The 27,181-nt window shown below is 43.1% G+C and overlaps 1 protein-coding gene across 6 annotated transcripts in view; it reads right to left on the minus strand.

Moving 5' to 3' along the window:
- Positions 1-27,181, minus strand: part of chd5 (chromodomain helicase DNA binding protein 5) — a 48,138-nt gene that overhangs the window by 9,893 nt on the left and 11,064 nt on the right. For 3 of the 6 annotated variants that reach the window (XM_010881717.5, XM_010881715.5, XM_010881713.5), the window contains exons 3-26: positions 26,348-26,404; positions 23,531-23,670; positions 19,727-19,972; positions 19,490-19,608; positions 18,622-18,869; positions 18,428-18,519; positions 18,062-18,188; positions 17,765-17,931; positions 17,436-17,651; positions 17,038-17,244; positions 15,699-15,910; positions 15,362-15,493; positions 15,103-15,217; positions 14,832-15,023; positions 14,454-14,654; positions 14,197-14,334; positions 11,809-11,930; positions 11,481-11,654; positions 11,232-11,373; positions 10,689-10,938; positions 10,465-10,589; positions 2,430-2,709; positions 2,039-2,211; positions 194-368 (exon numbers count right to left, since the gene is read on the minus strand). In XM_010881717.5, coding sequence (XP_010880019.2) covers positions 194-368; positions 2,039-2,211; positions 2,430-2,709; positions 10,465-10,589; positions 10,689-10,938; positions 11,232-11,373; positions 11,481-11,654; positions 11,809-11,930; positions 14,197-14,334; positions 14,454-14,654; positions 14,832-15,023; positions 15,103-15,217; positions 15,362-15,493; positions 15,699-15,910; positions 17,038-17,244; positions 17,436-17,651; positions 17,765-17,931; positions 18,062-18,188; positions 18,428-18,519; positions 18,622-18,869; positions 19,490-19,608; positions 19,727-19,972; positions 23,531-23,670; positions 26,348-26,404 — 4,050 coding nt within the window. Of the gene's footprint in view, positions 1-193; positions 369-2,038; positions 2,212-2,429; positions 2,710-10,464; positions 10,590-10,688; positions 10,939-11,231; positions 11,374-11,480; positions 11,655-11,808; positions 11,931-14,196; positions 14,335-14,453; positions 14,655-14,831; positions 15,024-15,102; positions 15,218-15,361; positions 15,494-15,698; positions 15,911-17,037; positions 17,245-17,435; positions 17,652-17,764; positions 17,932-18,061; positions 18,189-18,427; positions 18,520-18,621; positions 18,870-19,489; positions 19,609-19,726; positions 19,973-20,190; positions 20,427-23,530; positions 23,671-26,347; positions 26,405-27,181 lie in introns of those variants that run through there. The other 3 variants (XM_010881714.5, XM_010881716.5, XM_010881718.5) reach the window with 3 other exon arrangements.

The raw sequence follows: 27,181 nt of genomic DNA on the forward strand, positions 1-27,181 counted from the left end.
TGCTATGATGTAAACATACAACCACAGGGGGTATAGTGTGCCCCTTGGGTATACCAGAGGTATACTGTGTACTACTGAAAAGCTAAGTTCACTAGAATGTTTACTAGCAGGAGGGTAACAAACAAGCATACCATTCCTGTTAAACCAGAACATAAAAGCAGCCAATATGTGTGGAGTACAGTAGATGGCCAACCTTGGTCCTCCTGAGAGGTGTCGTTGTAGTTGACCTGTTTGCGGATTCGTTTGCCTTTGCCCAGGTTCCTGGCCAGGTCCTCCTGCTGCTGCTCATAGTGATGCCTGAGGAGTTTCTCCCAGTAGTCTGGGTCCACATTCTCCTCCTGCTTAATGATCTCCCGCTGGGGCTCCTCCTGAAAACACACACACACAACACATACACACAAAAAGCACAGACACACAAGTGCTTGCGCGCACACACACACACAAACACACACACACAAACACACACAGTGAGAAAACGGAATAAGGATCCCTGGTAAAATGGGTTGGTTGCAGAATACACACTGGAAAGTAGTGACAATTGAATTGAGACAACCCTGAATACTCATATGCATACACTTTGGCTCTCGAAAGTATTCCCACCCATTGGACTTCTCCACGTGTTATTGTGTTCCAACACAAAATTAATTTAATCAGGGTTTGTTCGGCCACTGATCCACATAAAATGTCCTAATAAAACCTACATAATAAAGACAAAGGAAAATTCAATGGAAATCCTGAATAAAGTTTTTCAAAAGCACTCATCAGGGTAGGCATTGAATATCCTCCATACCTAAGTAAAGTGCAATATTAAGAAATTGAGAGAATATGGCAGAACAGTGAATTTGTCTAGCACAGAACCGGTCTGTCTAGAACAAGTCATCCTCAGAAATTGAGTATCTGGCTGAGAAGACCATTAGTCAGTGAGACCACCATTTTGTATGTGTTTTAATTGCTGTAATACAGGTCTCTACTGTAAATTACGTCTTAGTCTCAGTTGATTTCTCTGTGTCAATGAAGAATAAAAACAAATTACTTTTCTTGTAGTTGCTGCCAAAGGTGCCACTACCAAATATTGACAAAAGAGGGTGAATACTTATGCAATCAATGTATTGTCTGTAATCTATTTCTAATTCATTTAAAACAATTTGTAGATTTATTTGTGTTGATCAGTGCCAAAAACTCCTAATTAAATCAATTAGAAAATATATATATCCATGTGTTATAACACAATAAAATGTGGTCCAAGGTGGGTGACTATTTTTGTGAGCCACCATATTGTGCGAGGATACACCACTAGAAACGGCAACTGCCGGTCGAAACGCCTTGTTTCTGTTTAAATCATCGGCGGCAATTAGGGCGTCATGCAAAGACGCAGAAATGTTGAGCGTTTTTTCAGGGGATCGAATCACTGGGCTGTCATTCACGTTTAGTTCAACATCTACTCTGCCTTGTCATATCAGCTCGCCAAGTATGTAATATAATAATTTCAATTAGTAATATGTACATAACTAAGTTAAGTAATCACATTTGGTACGTGTTGTGATCCGAATAAATATGACATAGTTTAACCGCAAACGTAACTTTTTTGTATGGAACAAAAATTATAAACTCAGTTTCCCCCGGAACGGACATTGAAAGTGTAACTATAGCAACAGAAGTAGCCTAGCACACCTGATGCATTCTCGTAAATATGGCAAACGTAAACAACATGCCTAACATTTATGTGCCTTCCTTCGTTCAACGGAATTATGACCAAATTGTTTTGTTACTATCTTTATAATTATTTGACGTTGTGTAATTTAACTCCAGCATTATTAAATCCTCCATTGTTGCGATAGTGACAAAAGCACCATCTCTGATTGGCGGCATGAGGGAAAAGTTGAACAGAGTTGATCTTCGGCGGCAGGACCAAATACTGTGCGCGTATTCATTGAAAGTAATCGAGGCAGCGGTTGACGGTTCCGGTGTGTAAGCTGCTTCAGACAGACCCAGTCCTAGACACCTATACTGACTGTGAGTAGTGTGTGTGTCTTCTCACCTCAGCATCCTCGTCTTTGACCACATATTGGGCCACCTTGAAGGAGCTAAGGTATTCATTCATGTTCTGTATCTCTGTGTCTTCCGTGGCATTCTGGCTACGGTCAAGCAGCTTAGAGATGGCATTGTCATCATAGTGGATCACACTGCCCTCATCTCCTTCCTTAATGTCCCCTGGAATAAACACCAGGACAGAATATGTAAGAAGAATGCAAATTGGTCGTATGTTCAGTTCAAAACATTAAAAAATGCTTCTCCCTGCAGCAACAATTCTGAACCCCACATGACCCCTTGAAATTTGCTCTACTCTGTCTGTCTGCTTCTGCACCTGTCATAATAATAATAATAATTTATAGAAAGGAATTGTAACACAGTGTAGTCAGTGTGCGTACCATTATTCTTACACAGTTTCTGGTGTGAACCCATGGCCCGAGCAGCTGCCTCCATCTCGTCCTTAAAGAGCTCCTCTGTCCCGAACTTCAGGATGTCGTCCAGCTCCTGTTTGGACATGGAGCCAGTCTTGGAGCCCAAGCCGGGCCTCACCACCAGGTGGGTCAACATCATCTTCCTCTTGGCCACCTGCGTGATCCGCTCCTCCACACTGGCTCGTGTCACAAAGCGATAGATCATCACCTTCTTATTCTGACCTATGCGGTGGGCCCTGCTGAACGCCTGCAGCAACAAGAGAGTGAGGAAGTGAAGAAAACTGACAGTTACTAAACAAGAAAAGGCCCGCGATTAGAATTGATGAATGTTGTTGCCCTTGCTGGATTCGAACCAGGGTCTCCTATGTGACAGCCTTTGTCTTTGAACACTACACCACTTACCTATACATGTACCAAGTGTCGGTATAGCGTCTCAACATTACGCCAAGTTTGAATATTTAGCTTGACACAATTAAGCATTGTGTTAAAATGACTAACGTTTCTTATTAAGTTTACTTCAACCACAAATAGCATCTGTGAACTATATAGCTTTTGCCACTGGCCGTTTTAACAGCTTATTAGCCAGTAATAGGCTTACTAGTATTTATAGTATATAACTTACTACTTGGAATAGTTATAAGAATTGAGCAATTGCTAGCGAGACTGAAGATGAACTTTAGACTGACAAAGCTATTTAATTTAATGTCACAACAACATTTGTTTTTCTGTCATTTGTGAATGACAATGATAAAATAACTATCAGTATAGGGGACGATAACTGACTTTTTCATCAAGTGAAAAGATGAAAGAACCGTGGAAACCCCTGTAACAGCCAATAATGTAATAACTACAGTTAAACTGACAATAACATAATACATATCCCATCCTTAATTTAATAAAAGTCAGTAATGTAATAACTTACCAATAATGTAATAACATTTCTGAACCAATACATATTAACTTTTTGCCCATAACGTAATAAGTTCTTAGATTATTGGCTTGCTATTACATGATTGGCTGGGTTAATAAAAAATTATGAAAATTGTAATAGATTGAGCTAATAATGTAAGAATATATGTATGTATATATTTATATATATATATATATATATATATATATATATATTTATATACTTATACCACTGTGTGTTTAAGTTAGTATGTGTCAGGCTTCCATAACACTCTTACTGTACTTCTTTCAAATAGCTGCTCAAAAACCTGACTAATCCTGGCTCCTGAATCTTAGTCCTAACTCAGAGAAAACAAACACCTCTCTCTCTCTCTCTTCTTGAATAAATATTTTAATTAAAAAAAGATAAAGTAACGCATGGCTATTGCTGTACTCATTTTCAATGGTACAAAGAGTAATTTTTGTTTTATTCTGTTAAATGTCACATTAAATTACAGAAACACTTGGAGACAGGTAACCTAGTGGCCCTGTCTAATAGCAATACATAAAAAAAGATAGCATATTGGTGGGGTTTCAATCCTAGAAGGCTCATAACTTGGTAGCTAGTAATCAGATTGTTCTCTCTCATTGTCTCCATGGTAATTAGTTTTTGTCATAAACGGGGGGAAATCATTGTGGTAGATTGCATTATTGTACATCCATCTGATGTTCAAAGGCTATTTACAAAAGTGAATAATGTTTTGACATGACTTCATGCTGTCAGACATTTATCAGCATGGTCCTTAGAACTCTTCTGTTAGTGGCACACAGTTTTACAATGTTTTGTAATTTATTTTGGGACTTATGGCCATTTGAAACCACAAACCCGATTCCAAAAACGTTGGGACACTGTACAAATTGTGAGTAAAAAAGGAATGGAATAATTTAAAATTCTCATAAACTTATCTACATTCTATTGTGAATTAAATATAACATATTGAATGTTGAAAGTGAGACATTTTGTAATGTCATGCCAAATATTGGATTTTGGATTTCATGAGAGCTACACATTCCAAAAAAGTTGGGACAGGTAGCAATAAGAGGCCGGAAAAGTTAAATGTACAGATAAGGAACAGCTGGAGGACCAATTTGCAACATATTATGTCAATTGGCAACATGATTGGGTATAAAAAGAGCCTCTCAGAGTGGCAGTGTCTCTCAGAAGTCAAGATGGGCAGAGGATCACCAATTCCCCCAATGCTGCGGCAAAAAATAGTGGAGCAATATCAGAAAGGAGTTCCTCAGAGAAAAATTTCAAAGAGTTTGAAGTAATCATCATCTACAGTGCATAATATCATCCAAAGATTCAGAGAATCTGGAACAATCTTTGACGGCACTGCATCACATACAGGAATGATACTGTAATGGAAATCACAACATGGGCTCAGGAATACTTCCAGAAAACATTGTCGGTGAACACAATCCACCGTGCCATTCGCCGTTGCCGGCTAAAGCTCTATAGGTCAAAAAAGAAGCCGTATCTAAACAGGATCCAGAAGCGCAGGCGTTTTCTCTGGGCCAAGGATCATTTAAAATGGTTTGTGGCAAAGTGGAAAAGTGTTCTGTGGTCAGACAAATCAAAATAAGAAGTTCATTTTGGAAAACTGGGACGCCATGTCATCCGGACTAAAGAGGACAAGGAAAATATAAGTTGTTATCAGCGCTCAGTTCAGAAGCCTGCATCTCTGATGGTATGGGGTTGCATGAGTGCGTGTGGCATGGGCAGCCTACACATCTGGAAAGGCACCATCAATGCTGACAGTTCTAGAACAGCATATGCTCCCACCCAGACGTCGTCTCTTTCAGGGAAGACCTTGCATTTTCCAACATGACAATGCCAGACCACATACTGCATCAATTACAATGTCATGGCTGCATAGAAGAAGGATGCGGGTACTGAAATGGCCAGCCTGCAGTCCAGATCTTTCACCCATAGAAAACATTTGGCGCATCATAAAGAGGAAGGTGCGACAAAGAAGACATAAGACAGTTGAACAACTAGAAGCCTGTATTAGACAAGAATGGGACAACATTCCTATTCATAAACTTGAGCAACTTGTCTCCTCAGTCCCCGGATGTTTGCAGTCTGTTATAAAAAGAAGAGGGGATGCCACACAGTGGTAAACAAGTTGGCCTTGTCCCAACTTTTTTGAGATGTGTTGATGCCATGAAATTTAAAATCGACTTATTTTTCCCTTAAAGTGATACATTTTTTCAGTTTAAACATTTGATATGTCATATCTGAATATTATGTATTCTGAATAATATATTGAAATTTGAAACTTCCACATCATTGCATTCTGTTTTTATTCACAATTGTACAGTGTCCCAACCTTTTTGGAATCGGGTTTGTATATGTTGAAGTTAGCCAAGAGGCCCTATCAGATGGACCAAAAATACAGGAAATGAATAGACACAATCCATTATTAATTACAAACAACTGTAGATATTTGTTATGTTATGAAAGATACAGTGAAAATTACCTTTTAAGAAAATAGGGCATCTTGGAGACTATAACCCTAAATATGTCTAAACTGTGTTTCTCTAAAATAGGTTTGAAGTTTATTGTAGAACTTGCTACACTTGAAGTAATGGATGACGGGTCTTACCTGTATCTTTTCCCAAACCAAAGATATGGCCAAATAAAAAAAGTCCCCAGTTGACATATCCAAAGCAACGGTCTCAACTCCCAAGCATTTATATTCTACACATTGTATGGCAATTTTTCATAGATCTTGGGTTTGGAAAAAGATACAAGTAAGCCGCTTCACCAATTACTTCAGATGTAGCCCCCAGTTTGACATATCCAAAGCACAAGTATTAACTCCCAAGCTTTCATATTTTACACAGATTGAACATTGAACATTTTGTAGTGGAATTTGCAGGATCAATAGCTTGAAACATCCACAGTAATATTGAATTATACAGTAATATCTTATAGATAAAAGTAGCTAAGTTACCAGGTTGGAAATGTTACCTAACATTGTTTTTGCAGCTTTGTCTGCTTTGTGCATTTAGGATTATTTATGGTTAGGTTTAAGAGAGGTCTCTTAGAGGCCCTATTGGGATGGAAAGGCATGATTATCTTAAAACATCAAAATGATGTAGTTGACATTTACACTTCACATGATGTCATAGTATGTTCCAAATCATATATCAATATCCAGCTGGAATAATACAGTTTTAGTTTTTTAGTTCATTTTGTGAAATAGGGTTAGGGGTAGAATTTAGAGAGGTCTCATAGAGACCCTTATTGGGATGTAAATGGAGGACTGAATAATGGATTATGTCAATTCATTTCCTGTAATTTTGGTCCATATGATAGGGCCTCTCTGCCACCTACAACAAATAATCTGAAATGGTCATAAGTCTCACAGTAAATGACAAAATGTTGTAAAACTGCATACAACTAACAGAAGAGTGTGTTTTGTGTGTTTTCTCAGATTTCAGGGGTCAGGATTGGTCAGGTTTTTAAGCAGCTATTTGGAAGAAGCAACAGTAAGGGTAAGTTATGGAATGTAAGTCTAACACTTAATAAATAAAATGGGTACACACGGTGACATGAGTATACATATATTACATTATTGGCTCCAATTATTACAATTTTAATTATTTTAACCCAGCCAATAATGTCATAGCAATCCAATAATGTAAGAACTTATTACATTATGGGCAAAAAGTTATTACGTTATTAGTTCAGAAAAGTTATTACATTATTGTCTTTTATGACATTAAGAATTTAAAATCTATTGCGTTATTGGCAGTTATTACAATAACGGTAGTTATTACATTATTAGGTGCTACAACCTCTCCTCTTTTACTGCACAAGGGGTTGTGATCTCCATCCATCCATCTTCTTCCTCTTATCCGAGGCCGGGTCGAGGGGGCAGCAGTCTAAGCAGAGATGCCCAGACTTCCCTCTCCCTAGACACTTCCTCTAGCTCTTCTGGGGGGACACCGAGGCGTTCCCAGGCCAGCCGGGAGACCTAGTCCCTCCAGCGTGTCCTAGGTCTTCCCCGGGGTCTCCTCCCTGTGGGACGAGCCCGGAACACCTTCCCGAGAAGGCGTTCAGGAGGCATCCGGAACAGATGCCCAAGCAACCTCAGCTGACCCCTCTCGATGTGGAGGAGCAGCGGCTCTACTCTGAGCTCCTCCTGGGTGACCAAGCTTTTCACCCTATCTCTAAGGGATCGCCCAGCCACCCTGCGGAGAAAGCTCATTTCAGCCGCCTGTATCCGGGATCTTGTCCTTTCGGTCATGACCCAAAGCTCATGACCATAGGTGAGAGTAGGAACGTAGATTGACCGGTAAATCGAGAGCTTCGCCTTGCGACTCAGCTCTTTCTTCACCACGACAGACCGATACATCGACCGCATTACTGCAGAAGCTGCACCGATCCGTCTGTCAATCTCCCATTCCATCCTTCCCTCACTCGTGAACAAGACCCCTAGATACTTAAACTCCTCCACTTGAGGCAGACACTCTCCACCAACCTGAAGTGGGCAAGCCACCCTTTTCCGACTGAGGACCATGGCCTCAGATTTTGAGGTACTGATTTTCATCCCCACCGCTTCACATTTGGCTGCAAACCGTCCCAGTGCATGCTGAAGGTCCTGGCTTGAAGGGGCCAACACGAAAACATAATCCGCAAAGAGCAGAGACGAAATCGTGTAGTCCCCAAACCTGACGCCCTCCGGCCCCTGGCTGCGTCTAGAAATTCTGTCCATAAAAATTACGAACAGAACCAGCGACAAAGGGCAGCCCTGCCGGAGTCCAACATGCACTGGGAACAAGTCTGACTTACTGCCGGCAATGTGGACCAAGCTCCTGCTGCGGTCGTACAGGGACCTGACAGCCCTTAGCAAAGGACCCAGGACCCCATATTCCCGAAGCACCCTCCACAGGATGCCACAAGGGACACAGTCGAATGCCTTCTCCAAATCCACAAAACACATGTGGATTGGTTGGGCAAACTCCCATGAACCCTCAAGCACCCCTTAGAGGGTATAGAGCTGGTCCATTGTTCCACGGCCCGGACGAAAACCACACTGTTCCTCCTGAATCCGAGGATCTACTATTGGCCATATTCTCCTCTCCAGTACCCTGGCATAGACATTCCCGGGGAGGCTGAGAAGTGTGATCCCCCTGTAGTTGGAACACACCCTCCGGTCCCCCTTCTTAAAAAGAGGGACCACCACCTCGGTCTGCCATCCCAGAGGCACTGTCCCCGACCACCACGCGATGTTGCACAGGCGTGTCAACCAAGACAGCCCCACAACATCCAGAGACTTGAGGTACTCAGGGCGGATCTCATCCATCCCCGGTGCCTTGCCACCGAGGAGTTTCTTGACTACCTCTGTGACTTCAGCCCGGGTGATGGACGAGTCCACCTCTGAGCCCTCATCCTCTGCTTCCTCAATGGAAGACGTGACGGCGGGATTGAGGAGATCCTTGAAGTACTCCAGGCCTGATAGGACTCCTTCTTCAGCTTGACGGCATCCCTTACTTCCGGTGTCCACCACCGGGTTCGGGGATTGCCGCCTCGACAGGCACCGGAGACCTTACGGCCACAGCTCAGAGCGGCCGCTTCGACAATGGCGGTGGAGAACATGGTCCACTCAGACTCAATATTTCCAGCTTCCCTCGGGATCCAGTCGAAGCTCTGCCGGAGGTGGGAGTTAAAGATCTCTCTGACAGGAAACTCGATCAGACGTTCCCAGCAGACCCTTACAGTACGCTTGGGTCTGCCGAGTCTGTCCAGCTTCCTCCCCCGCCATCGGATCCAACTCTCCACCAGGTGGTGATCAGTTGACAGCTCCGCCCCTCTCTTCACCCGAGTGTCCAAGACATATGGCCGCACGTCAGATGAAACGACAACAAAGTCGATCATCGACCTGCGGCCTAGGGTGTCCTGGTGCCACGTGCACTGATGGACACCCTTGTGCTTGAACATGGTGTTCGTTATGGACAGACTGTGACAAGCACAGAAGTCCAATAACTGAACACAGCTCAGGTTCAGATCAGGGGGGCCGTTCCTCCCAATCACGCCCCTCCAGGTGTCACTGTCGTTGCCCACGTGGGCGTTGAAGTCCTGCAGTAGAACGATGGAGTCCCCAGTCAGAGCACTTTCCAGCACCCCTCCCAGAGACTCCAAGAAGGTCGGGTACTCTGCACTGCCGTTCGGCCCGTAGGCACAAACAACAGTGAGAGACCTATCCCCGACCCGTAGGCGCAGGGAAACGACCCTCTCGTTCACCGGGGTAAACTCCAACACATGGCGGCAGAGCTGGGGAGCTATAAGCAAACCCACACCAGCCCGCCGCCTCTCACCATGGGCAACTCCAGAGTGGTGAAGAGTCCATCCTCTCTCAAGGAGTGTGGTTCCAGAGCCAAAGCCGTGCGTGGAGGTGATCCCGACTATCTCTAGTCGGAACCTCTCAACTTCACGCACGTTCTCAGGCTCCTTCCCCGCCAGCAAGGTGACGTTCCACATCCCTAGAACTAGTTTCCGTGTCCAGGGATCGGGTTGTCAAGGCCCCCGCCTTCGACTGCCGCCCGATCCTCAGCGCACCGACCCCTTAGCCAGGGGTTGTGATCTATATTACCCCAAATATTATGCACGGATGCATACTTAAAAAATCCACCAGAAATAGCCACAATATAACCGTAAACACTTTTATTTTAGGCTTACTATAATGTAGCTCCTGAAGGCTGTGGCAAACAAAGGTTTTGTCAATCCCGAACAAATCCTAATGCATCATTTGTTTTGACTGAGGCGAGGCTCAAACAACGGTCGCCTGCATGGCAGTCTGCTTCTCTAACCACTACCCTATTTAACAAGGGGTAGTCAGTCAGCCAGTAAGAGACATTCACTCTTCTTGGCATGCTTCGCTTACACGGTCCGGCAAAATACCAAAAAAAATAGATCAGGAATTTCATTAAGAATAGAAATGGGGAGAGACTCTTCACAAGATTTTGAGATTTATAAAGCTCACAAAGCCTATATAAGGTATGCCTATGTTTGCTTCTGTTCGTGTACCATATTCCACACTACCTGGATATCGTTGTGAGGGTTCCAGTCTGAGTCGTAGATGATAACGGTGTCAGCCGTGGCCAGATTGATGCCAAGGCCTCCAGCTCGGGTGGAGAGCAGAAAGCAGAACTGCTGAGCGCCCGGTGCTGCAAAAAGTATCAAGGAACAAAGTCACTGAGTATATGCAGACGTGTGTTGCCTGTGCAGTGTCTACTTGACCAGGACAGAACAGCAGCAAAACCTACCGTTGAAACGGTCAATGGCCTCCTGTCGTAGGCCTCCTGTAATTCCCCCATCAATGCGTTCATATTTGTAGCCCTCATATTCTAGAAAGTCCTCAAGCAGATCCAGCATCTTTGTCATCTGGGAGAAGATGAGAACTCTGTGTCCTTCATCTTTGAGTTTCTTTAGCATCTTTTGAAGTAGGGTGAGTTTGCCTGAGGACTTGACAAGCTGGTTCCCATCATAAGAGCCATTAGGTAACACTGGTGCCTCCTGCGTGTGCAGAGAGACAATAACCTGATGAGACACCACAGCCCCCTAGACAGTCAACTGTTACTGACAAGCAAACCTGCATATTGATAACCTATCATTCTTCCACAACATATGGTAACATCTATCATGGTATCTCTTCTTAGCCTCAATCATCCTATCTTTTCTTAGCCCATATCATGGTATCTCCTCTTAGCCCCATCATGGTATATCCGCTTAACCCTTACCGCGGTCTCACCCTTCCCTTCCTCTATCCCTCCCTCTCCTCTACCATCCATCACTCCTCCCTCACTCACCACAGCTGCCACAGGGAACAGGTAGGGGTGGTTGCAGCACTTCTTCAAGTCCATCATGATGTTGAGCAGGGACACCTGGTTGCCACCACCCTTGGAGTTGAGCGCCTCAAAGTTCCGCGTCAGGATGAACTTGTAGTACTTCCTATGGGTCAGAGATCAAAGGTGAGAGGAGGGATTTAGTCTAAGGGAACAACTCAAGAGGTTTAAGCAATAGGAAATTGAATGGAAAAGTACTACAAGAGGACTAACTTCTGCATGGGACTGAGCTCGACTCGTACAATGAGCTCTGTCTTTGAAGGCATGTTTTTGAACACGTCTGCTTTGAGTCTCCTGAGCATGTGAGGGCCCAGAAGGTCATGCAGCTTTTTGATCTGGTCCTCCTTGGAGATATCAGCAAACTCCTCCAGAAATCCATCAAGGTTACTGTTCACAGAAAGAGCACAGACACAGCAAAATGGTTTATAAGCCCCTTTTAAAGAAGGTACCATCTCAATTTGCTACTGTAATAGGTTATAGTGGCAGGCTAATGGAGTGGCCAGGACAATTGGGGAAGGTACAAAACCTGCACAGCTCTTACTTGAATCTCTCTGGAGTTAGGAAGTTGAGCAGGTGAAACAGCTCTTCCAAGTTGTTCTGTAGAGGAGTGCCAGTCAACAGCAGCTTATAGTAGATCTTATACCCATTGAGGATTCTGAAAAACTGACACAGCGCCATCCACATTAGAAATGCCTTGGAAAAGTATTCAGACCCCTGAAAAATAGTTTCATTGAACTTAATTACAAATGGTACATTGATTTCATTCTGTTTTATATTTTATTTTTAAATACTGACACAAAATGATTGTATGGTGACATTGTTTTTACGTTGGGAAATATTTGTAGGAAACATTCTAAACTGAAATATGTTGCTTGCATAAGTATTCAACTCCACACATTTATATTTTGTAGAACCATCTTTCCTTGCAGTAACAGCTTAAAGTAATTTCATATGTATGTACCAGCTTCCCACACAGTGGTAGAGTAATTCTGGCCCATTTTTCTTTGCAGATTTGCTCCAGGCTGGTCAGGTTGGTTGGACAATGCTTGTGGATGTCAATTTTCAAATAGTGCCACAGATTCCCAATGGGACTGAGGTCAATACTTTGACTGGGCCATTGTAGGACATTTACCTTTTTGTACTTGAGACACTCCAACATGGCTTTGGCTTGGTGTTTGGGATCATTGTCCTGGAAGGGTGAATTTCTCCCCACGCTTCATTTCTTTTTGCAGATTGAAACAGGTTTGTTTGGAAAATGTCCCTGTATTTGGTCAATACATTCTTCCTTCAATTTTAACAAGATCCCCAGTCCCAGCTGAAGAGAAGCATGCCCACAGCATGATGCTGCCACCACTATACTTCACTGTAAGGATTGTGTATATTGAGGCATGGCCAATGTTTTGTTTGCAACACACATGCTTTTTGAGTTTTAGCCAAAAAGCTCTACCTTAGTTTCTGACAAGAAAACAGTTTTCTAGATCCCAGCTAGGTCACTCTCATGCTTTAGGATAGTACCTTTTGAGTAATGTCTTTTTTCTAGCCACCCTCTAATACATACCAGTTTTATGTAGAACTCTTGATATTGGTAACATTTTGCAGACACTCCTATCCAGAGTGACTTTTATTAGTGAGTGAATAAATTGTATTACACTCAGCCACTGAACTCCATAGCTCATTCATAGTTATTGTTGGCCTCAGTGGCTTCTTTTACAAGTCTCCTTGTTTGAGTGCTGAGTTTTGAGAAACAGTCTTTTCTTGGCAGTGCTTGGACAGTGTGATGCAGCTTCCACATCCTGATTTTTGGTCCAACTTTGCTCACTGGGATACAAGCAAATATACAGTTGGAAACAGAAAATAAATAATGGAATAATTTTGCTTAACAAAATTGAATCTACATTTTAGATTTTTGACAAAATACCCACCAGCCGAACACACTCGTGGCATTCTTTCAACAATGGAAATCAAATATTGTTCAGAAAGTTCTTCCCAACACTGTTGCAGTAGTTCCAACAAATGTGTTGAACTTGTAGGTTGATTTGCTTTCCTCCTTCTGACCAGTTCATCCCATAAACCAGCTTGATGGTGTTCAAGTCTAGAGAATGTGCTGGCCATTCCATAACTTGAAGCCTACTGTCTTGTACTTTTCTTCTAAGGTAGATCTGACATAGCCTGGAGGTATGTTTTCAGTCATTATCTTGCTGTAGGATGAACCCCTGTCCAACTAGACGTACACCGGAGGGTACTGCATGGCCCTGCAAAATGCTGTGGTAGCCGTTTTGGTTTTGGAACTCACTGTGCAAGTCGCCAACTCTGGATCCAGAAAAAGAGCCCAAGACCATTCCGCTTCCTCTTCCATGTTTGACTGTGTGTGTGACACACTAAGGAACCATCTTTTCGCCTACTTGATGGTGTTTATAAACCCTGCGTAATGAACTGAATATTTCACATTTTGATTAATCGGTCCATAAGACCTTCCAGTCTTCAGCAGTCCACTGGCGGTGCTTCATGGCCCTGACAAGCCTCTTTTTCTTATTTTGCCATGGCTTTTTTAATGCCACTCAACCTGTTAAACCTGCAGCTCTCCACAGATGAAACTGAGACTTTCTTAATTTGACCAGTGTTACGCTGCGCTTGATGCTGTTGTCCTGTGAGTCATCTATCACACAAGCTGTTGACTCCTCCTGTTAATTATTTTTATAACTCTGAAATGTACTTTTTTATCTTTTTTTTTTTTTTTTACCTCTGGGAGTTTACTGTTCACCTATAGAAACCTTACAGGATATTCGTTGTACTTGAACTGCTTACATTTCAATAAAAACTGGGAAAATTGTGTTTCTAAACCACACCGATAGTGTATGATGTTATCGATACATCAGAATTTAGATATTGGAAAAGATTTCTATTACACAATTCTATTGTGGTTGGTTACCTTTGATTGGTTGTTTTTCAGTCTGTGTGCCTCATCCACAACAAGGCAGGCCCAGTTAATTGAGCCCAGAATTGTCTGATCAATGGTGATCAGCTCGTATGATGTCAGCAACACATGGAACTTGATGGCAGTGTCTTTCTGTCAAGACCAAAAGAGAGATTGTGAATATGAAAACTGCTGTCCTTAGTCCTGTAAATTAAATAATTGTCAATGATTACTAAGAACCAATAGATCATAAGTGTACTTTATTGGGATACCTTCATACGGAAGACCTTGCGGCCTGTCTTGACTGCACTGTCCTCAAAAGTAAACTCATTCTCCCTGATGACTGCTCGACTTTCTTTGTCTCCAGTGTAAGTGACCACATAGAAGTCTGGGGCCCACATCTCAAACTCCCTCTCCCAGTTGATTATCGTGGATAGGGGGGCACTGACCAGATATGGACCTTTGGAATGACCCTGAAATTAGAAGACATGTTTTAGCTTGGCCCTTTCAGTTGTATGTTTTGTCAGTTAATGCCACAGAAATTGTAATACATTTCATCAGTACTAACGATTCCAGCATGTTTTATTAATTAATAATGTCATAGAACAATACTAAACTAATAGACACCTGTCCTTCTTAAAGCCACCCACCTCCTTGTAGAGTGAGTAGAGGAACACAATGGTCTGGACAGTCTTGCCCAGGCCCATCTCATCTGCCAGAATAGTGTCTGTCCCCTGTGCCCAGGAAAACCGCAGCCAGTTCAGACCTTCCAGCTGGTACGGGTGTAAGGTGCCCCCAGTGGCATTGATGTACCAGGGTTGATGTTCAAACTTGATGGTAGGCTAGTAAAAGAGGTTTATCAGTTTATAGTTAAGCCAGTAGGACTGTATGGTTCAGTCCCAAGTAATAATGCCCACTCACATCTATAATTGGAGCGTCAGGAGGGATTTCTCGTTCCCTTCTCTTCTCCTCTTCTTTGCCCTTCTTTCCCTTTCTCACCACTAAGGGGCGCTGGTCATCACCAATCATCTGCTCCCTGCAAAATTATAGTAGTTGATGAAAACATGTGAAATATGTTTGTGTGTGTGTGTGTGTGTGTGTGTGTGCCTGCATGTTTGTGTATGAGAGACAGCAATAGAGAGAGAGTGCGAGAGAGAAGACAGTGTGAATCTGAGCTGACCTGTGGTCCCAGTAGGAGTGTTTGGCGTTATCATAATCAGGGACATCAAAGTCATCCACCTCCCAGGTACACTGGTCATAAGGCAGGTCTCTCCACTTGATCAGGTAGTGCACATCCCCATCCTTGTCATAACTGTGGAGAACACAAGGAACAATTGCTTCAAGCTTTTGAATTGAACTTCACAATAGAAAAAGGAAGGACGGCAGTTACTTTTACACATTTTTAAACCTGGGCAAAAAAGGTATGGTTTCCAGATTCCTGTCATTCGTTCTCTCCATTGCATAAGAAAGACAGTGTATGCACAGGGAAAGGACGCGCGTGAGTCTGGGGTGGGCACCTGTGGTTGAGGATCCTGTGGATGACCATCCACTCTGGCTTGATACCGTAGCGGTAGAATCTCTCCTCCATAGCAGCATACTGAGGGTCTTTACTCTTCCTCTTTTCATTGTTCAGCTCATCCTCACCAGAGCCATAGTCGTACGGAGGGGGCTCGTCCATGTCGTTCTTGCGCTGGTAGTTTCGGTACATTACTGTGTGGTACAGCTCCAACTGCAGACAACACAGAGGCAAAAGCATGGCTTAGCTAACAATGGCGTGAAGATATTACAAAGTTGCCTTCAGTATTATTATTTAGTGTCCAATAAAAAAAACATTTTTCAACCTATGGTTAAAATAAATTACTGATTGTGTAGGTAGGAAAGGGTAAAAATTCGGAAAACCAGAAAAAATGCATTCCAATTCCTTATGAAAAAACGATCTGTCCTAAATTGTAATTAAATGTTACCCATGTGTCTTAAAGTTATAGCAAAACATTTATTATAACTGTGGCTTACTAAGTTTGTATCCCCAGTGGCAATTACTTAACTGTTAACTGTAAAACAGCTCACAGCTCAGACTGGCTACCAATCAGACATGCATTTTTATGTATTTTTCACATTGAATTGCTTCTATCTATGTGCTATATAAATAAACTTGCTTGCTTACATCCCATTGAACTCATCATCATCTTATCATCAAAACCGAGGACATAAAATAAAGGTAAGATGTCATTGAATTCTAGGGCAATTCTAGGACATAGTGTTGTCCTATTTTAGCACACACTTCATATGCATTTAAATAGTTTTTTTGTTTTAGGATTTCTCACAAAAATAAGTTTACCTCATTGAAATGTCAATGGAGCATAAACCATCTTATTTTCAAAGGCTTGTACATTACGTTCAGCTATTGTTTTGTTTAGATTCAGCTCATGTCACGCTTAGTTGCAGCTCATGTCATGTTTAGATTCAGCTCATGTCATGTTTAGATTCAGCTCATGTAATCCTTAGATGGCTTTTAGCAACCTGCTGACAAAATGTGGAAGATGTTTGTTTTTTTAAATGCTAATAAATTGCTATGAAAATCACACCCTGCTTTGTCAACAGAACTCTGTGCTTACTACAAAACACCAAGGTACGTAAATGATTATGTGAGAGAAAGACCCCACTGAAAAATTAAAAACATGAAGAATCATAGTAGTCTTGACAACATGTACTACAAAAGTAAGTGTCATTTCATCACCAAAGTGGGCAGAGTGCAGACACAATAAATAATTGTAACAATGTGCTTTCCCGTAACATATAAAAACTTTAGAACAAATCCCTCAGCAGCAGTCAGATAAAAATAAAGAAACATCTTACCTGCAGTTCACTGACCCAGGAGCAGTGCCAATAGGAGAGACCAGTCCATTTGACAAACAACTCCCTTTCCGGGTGTCCCTTCAGGGGGGGCTTGACTAGTTGGCCCACTGTCTCTCCATCAGGGCCCGGGGGAACCTCAGCAGGTAACGGGGGATCCCCCCATATCCAGTGAAGAATTCTCTGCACCTTCCCCTTCAGTGGTGGGCACTAGAGGAGGTAAGACAATGTGAGATTGCATGGTCCATTTCTGTTCTCTCTTAGGAGCCTGTACGGAGAGTGACACAATTCTCAGTCTATTTAAATAACAGAAAAAAGTACATTCCCACCAAAAACAGATTCACAAAATGTATCATGTGACACTGACCAAACACTGATTGGTGGGAGATATATTCACTCACCATGCAGCGTGGGCACAACCATTCCCCATTGGGTATGTCGGGCAGGGGAGGGTTGAGGCAGTGGATATGGTAGGAGGACGGGCAGGTGTCACAGCACAGCAGCTCCCCTCCATCTTTACACACTCTGCAGAACTCCAGGTGGTCATCCTCTTCCTCAACTGCAACCTCCTCCTCATCATCGTCGTCTTTGGCCTCCCACTGGATGCCCTCCTTCTCCTGAATGCACAAGCGTGGGATAGGGATAATGCCCTTTGTTGTAACGATCCAAACTGCGTTAGTGACGATATAGTTTTGTTGTGTTTTGTGATAGTCCATGTTGTATTACTCACACAGTGGGGGCAGCTCCACTTGCCCTCGGGGGCCTTCTCCAGCTCAGGCTCCAGACACACCAGGTGGTAGGCCTTGGGACAGGTGTCACACAGGATGATCTCCCCTCCCTGTTGGCACACTTCACAGTAATCCTGGTGGTCTGTCTCATAGCCATCCCCATCCTCTCCTGCACACAAGACAGTGTACTCTGTCTTTACACACATTCGGTAGTAGCAGTCAATACATTAATAGGGTAGTGAAAATGCTGGAGGACATAATCTTGGAACTGATTTGTGTAGATTTGAGGTACATCATACTTTTCCTTTTTTTATGACCCTTCCGGGCTTTCTTCTTGGCATTTCCTGAGGTATCAGAGCGCACAGAGGCACTGTGGATGCTGACGTCATCAAAGTCTGACTCCTCCAGCCCAAAGTCCTCCTCACTCTGCCAACAGACACAAGAAATTTCCAACCACACGTCCAATCAGCAAAGAGAGACAATAACAATCAAACTTAAGCATGAACACTAACTACAAAAGTTGTATTTTGGCAAATGCCTAACACAAAAAGCACATATCCCAACTTGTCTGTGCAAGAGTGTGGGAGCAATGACCTACTCTATCTGTTCAAGTCATTGTGTTGTGACTAAAAGTCAGAAAGGAGACTTATAGCCCCAAACCTCACCGAAGACGCTTTCTTCTTTGATTTGTTCTTCTTCCCTTTACTTTTTTTCTTCACCTCTTTCACAGATTTAGTTTTCCGTCGAACTCCAGGCCCTTTAAGACAACCAGAGAGTTAAAAAAAGAGGGTACCTTAACTTCATCACTATACAGTATTTTTACATATCTGATATAGGATTCTTGAGTGACAGCTTGTACCCTTCCCATCTTTGGTTTTGGCTTTCCTGACAGCCCCAGGCTGACAACTGGGTAGACTGGTGATCTCTTTGACAGAGATGGATGGGGCGACCGTGACCATTTCCACCGCGGCGGCCACTGCGGCGGCCACCGCCGTTGCTGATGTTCCCTTGAAGGGGTTGTTGGCACTGAACTCTCGCCATTTGGCCCCTAGCACCGTCATCATCTTAGACATGGGGATTTTAGGGTTCTTCTTTGCAATAAGTGGCCTGAGAAAAGTCAAGGAAAGAGAAAAAAACTCTGTAATCTCATTTCCTGCGAGATGTGTATCTTCATTCGAAGAGGTCTAGTGTTGACCTATCCGTGTGATGTCCCCTTTGTTTTGTGGGGCATACCGTGTTTGTGATTTGTCGGCCAGTGTCTAGTGGTTTGGCACATTGGCCTCTCTGAGATTCTGGGTCAATGCATTCAGTATATGAATCTCCAGGCTGTCACACACAGGCACAGCAAACCTCCTGATAGGAGGCACTTCAGGGACTTGGCTACTCTCCATCTCTCTCCCTCCATCACTCATTCTCTGTCGCTCTCCCTCCATCTCTATCTCTCCATCACTCTCTCTCCCTAGATCTCTCTCTACCACTCTTTCTCCATTTCTCACACTCTCTGTCCATCTCGCTCTCTCAAAACAGCGTTAGTGTGACCACACAGCTCCAGTTTCTCTATGCAGTCGTGCTGTCTATCTAATCTACCTCTTACTCTCAAAAAAAATCAGTAATCACCACACCGCTCCAGTTTCTCTATGCAGTTTTTATTTAGAGAGATTTAAGTAACAACCAGACAACCCATCTGTGAAAACCAAGCAGTAAAATCTGATCTTCATCTGCAGTACCTGAGGAACTGGCTGAAGGCCTTGTAGTTGGTGAGAGTTGTATAATCCTCCTCTGTGAAGCCGTACTGCACATCCTCCAGACCCCATTCCTTCATCAGCTGGCTGGACGACTTGGGCTCCTGGGGCACAGCAAGACTGAAGTAAGTTCAGTCTATAACTCCACAAAGGCCTTAACAACACAATTACAGATCAAACTAGGCCGAAAGATCGGCACAAACAGACACACGCTTAGTGTACCTTATTACTTCCATCATCATCGTCGTCGTCATCATCATCCTCCTCCTCTCTTTTCTTTCGTTTGGATTTCTTCTCCTTCTTCTCCCTAGGCTTCTTCTTTTTCTTTGTGTTGGGGACAGGAGCGTAGGTGCTGCTCTCGCTCTCTGAGCCCATCTCTGGACGCTGCAGTGGATGGTCATCCTCCCGCTCTGAAGCTTGCCCCTCCGGTTCACTGCTGCCAACTCCTACTCCTACTCCACCTCCTCCCTGATACACACCAGCGCAGAGATACAACATTGTTTCTCGACAATGTCATTACGTTCACTTACAATCCAGCTCCCTCTGTCTCTCAGTCATTCAGGAGACATTTCATGCAAAGACAATGAGTCAGCAAATATCCCTGACATTCAGAGGTGTTTTCATTCAAGAGGAAATGGGGAGAAAGAGCATAATTAGCAATGTTGTTGAGTTGAATCCACACATACCTTCTATGGCAACGTCTGGGTTAAAAGGCTATACAGTTGAAAGTTAATAGATATGAGTGAGCACTGGCACACTGGTGTGTCTGAGTGTGCGTGTGTGTGTGTGTGTGTGCGTGAGTGAGTGTGCGTCCTTGCATTAACATGCTGTCTGCAGCTCGTTGCCTGTTGCACAGAAGGCCTGTGCGTATCCATGGAGAGACTGGCAAGCGTTTCGCTCTGCGGTGCAGAGGAAATGTTCACGTTGCCGCAGCTCCGCCAGCCCCACTGCCAGCCAGTCCGTGTTGCCATGGTGACCAACCAGTGAAGAGTCTGAAGCTCCCCCCCACACACACACACCACACACATGCACTGTTTAGCAGCAGCCGCCAATGAAACGACGCCATCCAATCAGACCCGTTTGCATAACAAGCTTGTTATGCAGAGGCCTGTGGTTGCAAAGCCTGTGTTCCAGCACCAGTCTAGACAAATCTCATTTACGCATACAGAGAAGGAGAGAATGGGGGGGTATTAAAAGGGGTGGGGGATGGTAAAGGAAGGGACGCAGAACCCCTGTTAACACAGAAAGACAGAGAAAGCTATAGTCTTAACCCAAAAACTGATGGCAGAGTGCACAGTGTTCAGTACTTTACAATCACACAGGAAAAACGATGGGAAAAAGGATGGAAACAAAGAGGAGGACTCTTCTAGAGAATCAGGAAAAATACAGTCTTTTACCATAGTCAGGTAGTTTATTACAACACGGTTTCCACAAAAGTTGGGACGCAACCTAAAATGCAATTAACAACAGAATGCAATCATGTGCAAATCATTATCCCTATATTTAATTGAAAATAAGACAACATATCAAATATTGACATTTTATTGTTTTTGTAAAAAATGTAATTTGATGCCAGCAACATGTTTCAAAAAATTTGGGACAGGGGCATGTTTACTACTGTGTTGCATTACCTCTTCTTTTAACAACACTCTGTGTGGAATCTGAGCATTAACAATTACAATGTGAATGTACGTAGATGAATGTGCCTAGATAATGAGAACAACAGAAACCTCTCAGTTTAGATTATCTCTCTGTAGGTTGCGCTCTACTAACCCCAGCAATGTTTTACATTGACCATTTGGCATGGGGGGTTACTGTCTTGGAAACCTGATCTTTTCTAGGTAGACACACGCTTCAATGTATATATATGCTTGTAACCAACAATACAGTGAGAAGAGAGTGACTGGGTAAGCATTTGGGAACTGAGGAGACCAATTGCTGTAGTTTTGAAAGTGAAATGTTTTCCCATTCTTGCTTGATATAGGATTTCAGCTGCTCAACAGTTCAGGTACTCCTTTGTTGTATTTTTCGTTTCATAATGCGGCAAATGCCAATTGACCTAATTAGTTGTGTGATATTCCACCAGGTTTAGTTTTTTAGCCTACCACAACTTTTCCAGTCTTTTGTTGCCTCTGTCACAACGTTTTTGAAACATGTTGCTGGCATTTTTTAAAGTGGGCATATATTTTCAAGAAATAATTAAATGTCTCAGTTTCAACAATTGATATGTTGTCTTTAAACTATTTTCTATTGAATATAGGGTTTAAATGATTTACACATCATTGCATTCTGTTTTTATTTACATTTTACAGTGTCCCAACTTTTCTGGAAACAGGGTTGTCCTTGATATATTCCATTTGGTATCAACTTAAATTCTGTTAAACAAAGACATGCAGTACCATACTGCATTAGTGGACTATCCTAGTATGTTAAAGTGTCTGCCCACTGTGTCAGAAATAAATTTCAGGGGAATACACATACTTCATTTCCTCACAATACCTATAACACACAAAGCCTTACAGTACCGTTACTGTACAATGCTTACTATCAACACGCACGGTCCCCTAGGCCTTTCACTCCTAAAAAACAGATCTTGCCAGTCATCAGCACTAACAGCTCTCCTGTGGTGTGCGCTAAAGCTGCTGGAGGGAGTCTGTGCACGGCTGGCTCCTTCAGCTCTGAGTGGCCTGGGGGAAAAAGAGGCTCACTGATGGGGATGTGACTTCCAGTGACCTGTGGCTCGTGTCTGACACAAGACTTTGGGGAGAGACTGTAAGTGAATAACGGCTAGTCATTGTTTCCTGTCAGGGAGCGCTGTCTGACGAACACACAGTATATGGTCGAGCACAACTTGTGAACCATAATAAAGAGGGATGGAGATAGAGTGTGTGACGGAGAAGGAAAAGAGAGGGAGACCCCTCATCAGCACTGGCCAGCCAAAATGGCCTGTGACTGGATGGCCTCCAGAGATATTCAGTGTTGCTGGCAGCCGTATTGCTGGCAGCCGTGGACAGGGTCATCCCTGCTCTGTTACCGCCACATACTGCTCAACTCCAAATCCAGGAAAACACAAAAGAGAAACAGGCAACACAAAGCCAGCACAAACTGAACTAAGGTTCATTTGTGTTTTAACTGTAACACAAAAAATATTTTTCTCTGTCACATTGTCGCTTTTAAATCAACCACTTTCCCCTGACTAAGGAGCTTGGGCTGTAATGGCAAACGTTTTCATTACCATACAGTAAGGGACCCTGAGAAGGTTGTGTTACCAGTACATACAACTCTGCATTATTGCAATGATGCACAGGCTATAATAATGAATCACTGATTTGCTATTGTGAAGCACCTCTCTTAAAGGGGCAATGTGTTGAATCCAGCCTCTAATGTTTACAAGACTGAATTCAAACACTCCAAGATTTAAACACTCGACTCCAAAAAGAACCAGGACTAAAGCCCTGGAAGCCCAGGCCTAACGATGCCACAGTAACTGTTGACAAAACATTTTTGCGCCATACCGAAACCATACCAATCCATGACTCTCAAACTCCAATACGCCTAGCCCACCTTTGCACCCTCATAAGGAGCAGTCATGGTAAGTAATAAAGTGCAGTGGTTTGTCGACTGTTTTGGTAAATGGTGTTGCAACCTTTAAAGCCTGTTGTCTGAATGTCAGGAACAAATGCAACATAGAGTTCAGCTGTCAGAACAATGTTGCTGGCACCTGCTGGCACCTCCTGGCACATGCTGTACTAATCCTGATCTAGTGCCCATGTTGACTGTCACAAGCACAGTCATCATGCTCTAGCACTCCTGATCCACAGTCTACCCGGGTTAACAAAGCACTTAGCTTGCACTGCACTGGTGCCAATGGCTCCTAAAACAAAGAGCCTATTGGTACTTGTTGAGATTAAATAGGTCCTCAAAACCAAACTTACAGTAAATTCAACAGGTGTACAGTTCTAGCAATTAACAATGTCTCCTCTACGGACTTTGGAGTACTACACAACTGATTCTGTAAGAGCTTACCTCCTTTTTCCTTTTCTTGACTTTCGGCATCTTGCCCTCCATCTTTTTGGGTTTCTTCTTCTTTTGTTGTTTGAGGGTGTCGTCAAAGAAGCTTTCCAGAGGTGTGAGTGGGACAGTTTTACGCTGAGCCTCGCTGTCATCTAGACACACAGAAACACAAACACGGCCTTCAGAGCTGCGTGATACATGTACAAAATGTTTACTCATGCTTACTCTTACTGTAACACTTCGCAGACAGTAAGGCTCCTGGCAGCCATCACCTATACCTTCTAATCTTACATACTGTCAGCCGGGCAAAACTCAAATCCTAACTAGTTCTCCATCGATTGTATTGTCTCAATGTTTATGCCCAGAATCATGCTGACTACAGTGTATTACAGCGCTCCAGACTTCAATACTGCCACAGTGGGTCACAGAGAAGTAAGAGAGACAGCGGGGCCGTGGAGACCGTCTCAGACAGTAGACAGTACATCACTAGAAAGAGACAGACTCCCACGGTGCTTTCTCACACACAAACACACAGACTGGGAGGCATGAAATATTCAGCACATGTATCACAGTCAATCAGTCAGCCAACACTAAACTGGCCCTGCAGCTTAACACTCCTAGAGGGACACCGAGTAGGGAATCCCTGTCTCCTAAGCACACAACCTTGGCTCGGAATCCACTTATCTTCCATGTAGCCGGACTAGCCAGGAGGAGCCAACCAGAGACTGTTGGCCTACAAGGTTGATTGGCTGTGAGAGATCCATAGGGTTGTATATCTATGCATTGTCCCATTTGTGTAGATTGAAGCACTCTCATCAATATGCATCATTGTATAATGTTGCATGCTTTATAATTCCTTGGACAACTGTCTGCAGTACCCTATTGTGGAAGACTTTTCATGACTGAGCTTGAGGTTTGTTGCATGCTATACATGTCATGATTAAAAGAGCTCAGTTAAAGATTCAGTCCACAGTTAATGACAACTGGGCGTAAAAGTGGTGTTGTTGATGTCATCAAAACGATTTGCTTTTGGAACTTAGAATTTCAAAGCTGACAGATGTGATACTGATTCTATTTATAGATTATACACACATGAACAAGTTATTACACATCCAGCCCAAAATGTCACTCCCAGGCGGCACCTTTAATATTACAAGTCTTTCAAATGCAATGATGATGCAATATTGGCCGAGATGAGAAGAAATGTAGCGGTAACAGGCAGGATGTTTGAGAGGAAAAAAATGTGAGATCCAAGATTAAAGCAACTCATGTTCCTGAAGATTTTTAATCTTCTGTAATGTATTCCAGAAATGTCTGCCTAGAAAACAGCCTAGTGGCTGCTGGCTGTGTTGACCAAGGCAGTGCCAGGATTGAGGGGGATCACTGTGGCATGTGGCACAGGATAGCTGGCACCAGGTTTGAACAAGACTTTGAACTATACTGCAGCCACACTTAACGCAGTGTGCCACACTGAATGGTGGACTGTGGGCATGCAGCATTGCTCAGACCTTCCTGCTAGGGTTTGGCCACTGGACAGCTCTCTTATAGGGGAGATTCATCACCCCTTTCTTTATGAGAGGTTCTGTCTTTTTTATTAAAAAAATGCATTATGTCTCACTCTCTGACATGCTCCTTATTCAGATACGTGTTAAATGCTTCCCTGAAAGTCAATGTGGTTAGAGAGGGTGTTTGTAGGTCAGCACTAATTTCTTTGGAAGCATAAAGTTGCCCTTAGATACATTTACTCCAAAAGAGGGGCTAGAATTAGGTGTGCTGTAAAGCATTGTGAATTGAGGACTGTGTGATTTCATGATAGAGGCATGGTAGTGGACAATAACTGGAAGGCCCACATACTGTTTATGCTCCAAATTCACCTCTTTAGGAGAACCAATCATAACATAACCAGAGTTCAATAAATATACAATACTAATGTTCTAGACACATATCATGAGAACGTTAAAAGAATGGGTCCAGTTTTCTGAGTGACAGGAGAACATTAACGTCACACTAAACATACAGAGAACAAATTCCTCTTCTCCCGGAAATGCATATTTCTTCACACATCCCCTTTGTTATTGTTCTATGTGTGGTGTAATGTACCACTAATCATCACTGTTGGCAAAGTTGGGCACACACATGAGTGCTTTTAACATTTTATAATCCTATATTTACATCATGTATGAATGAACACTCACAATGTTATGTGAGTATGGTAATGGCACTGTATATCACATACAGTTGTGCTCAAATGTTTGCATAGCCTTAGAGAATTGATAATATATACACTCACCTAAAGGATTATTAGGAACAACTGTTCAATTTCTCATTAATGCAATTATCTAATCAACCAATCACATGGCAGTTGCTTCAATGCATTTATGGGTGTGGTCCTGGTCAAGACAATCTCCAAACTGAATGTCAGAATGGGAAAGAAAGGTGATTTAAGCAATTTTGAGCATGGCATGGTTGTTGGTGCCAGACGGGCCGGTCTGAGTATTTCACAATCTGCTCAGTTACTGGGATTTTCACGCACAACCATTTCTAGGGTTTACAAAGAATGGTGTGAAAAGGGAAAAACATCCAGTATGCGGCAGTCCTGTGGGCAAAAATGCCTTGTTGATGTTAGAGGTCAGAGGAGAATGGGCCGACTGATTCAAGGTGATAGAAGAAATAACCACTCGTTACAACCGAGGTATGCAGCAAAGCATTTGTGAAGCCACAACACGCACAACCTTGAGGCGGATGGGCTACAACAGGAGAAGACCCCACCGGTTACCACTCATCTCCACTACAAATAGGAAAAAGAGGCTACAATTTGCACGAGCTCACCAAAATTGGACAGTTGAAGACTGGAAGAATGTTGCCTGGTCTGATGAGTCTCGATTTCTGTTGAGACATTCAGATGGTAGAGTCAGAATTTGGCGTAAACAGAATGAGAACATGGATCCATCATGCCTTGTTACCACTGTGCAGGCTGGTGGTGGTGGTGTAATGGTGTGGGGGATGTTTTCTTGGCACACTTTAGGCCCCTTAGTGCCAATTGGGCATCATTTAAACGCCACTGCCTACCTGAGCATTGTTTCTGACCATGTCCATCCCTTTATGACCACCATGTACCCATCCTCTGATGGTTACTTCCAGCAGGATAATGCACCATGTCACAAAGCTCGAATCATTTCAAATTGGTTTCTTGAACATGACAATGAGTTCACTGTACTGAAATGGCCCCCACAGTCACCAGATCTCAACCCAATAGAGCATCTTTGGGATGTGGTGGAACGGGAGCTTTGTGCCCTGGATGTGCATCCCACAAATCTCCATCAACTGCAAGATGCTATCCTATCAATATGGGCCAACATTTCTAAAGAATGCTTTCAGCATCTTGTTGAATCAATGCCACGTAAAATTAAGGCAGTTCTGTAGGCACATTTCTTCAGGAGGATTCACAAAGGGATACTGTTATGTATAGTATGCCAGTAATGAACCACTGGTGAAACGAATTACAGAAATGAAGAAAATCACCTACCACCTGTAATTTTAGCCAGGAGGGCATTCAACAGGAGATACATGTCCAAATATGTCTTTTGTGGAAAGACGGTTTAAACATTTTCAATGGGTTATTATTAATGTATAAAATACATTTATCTGCTACTTTAGGTGCCT

The sequence above is a fragment of the Esox lucius genome, chromosome 17 (genome assembly GCF_011004845.1).
Source record: "Esox lucius isolate fEsoLuc1 chromosome 17, fEsoLuc1.pri, whole genome shotgun sequence".
NCBI classification, from domain to species: Eukaryota; Metazoa; Chordata; class Actinopteri; order Esociformes; family Esocidae; genus Esox; species Esox lucius.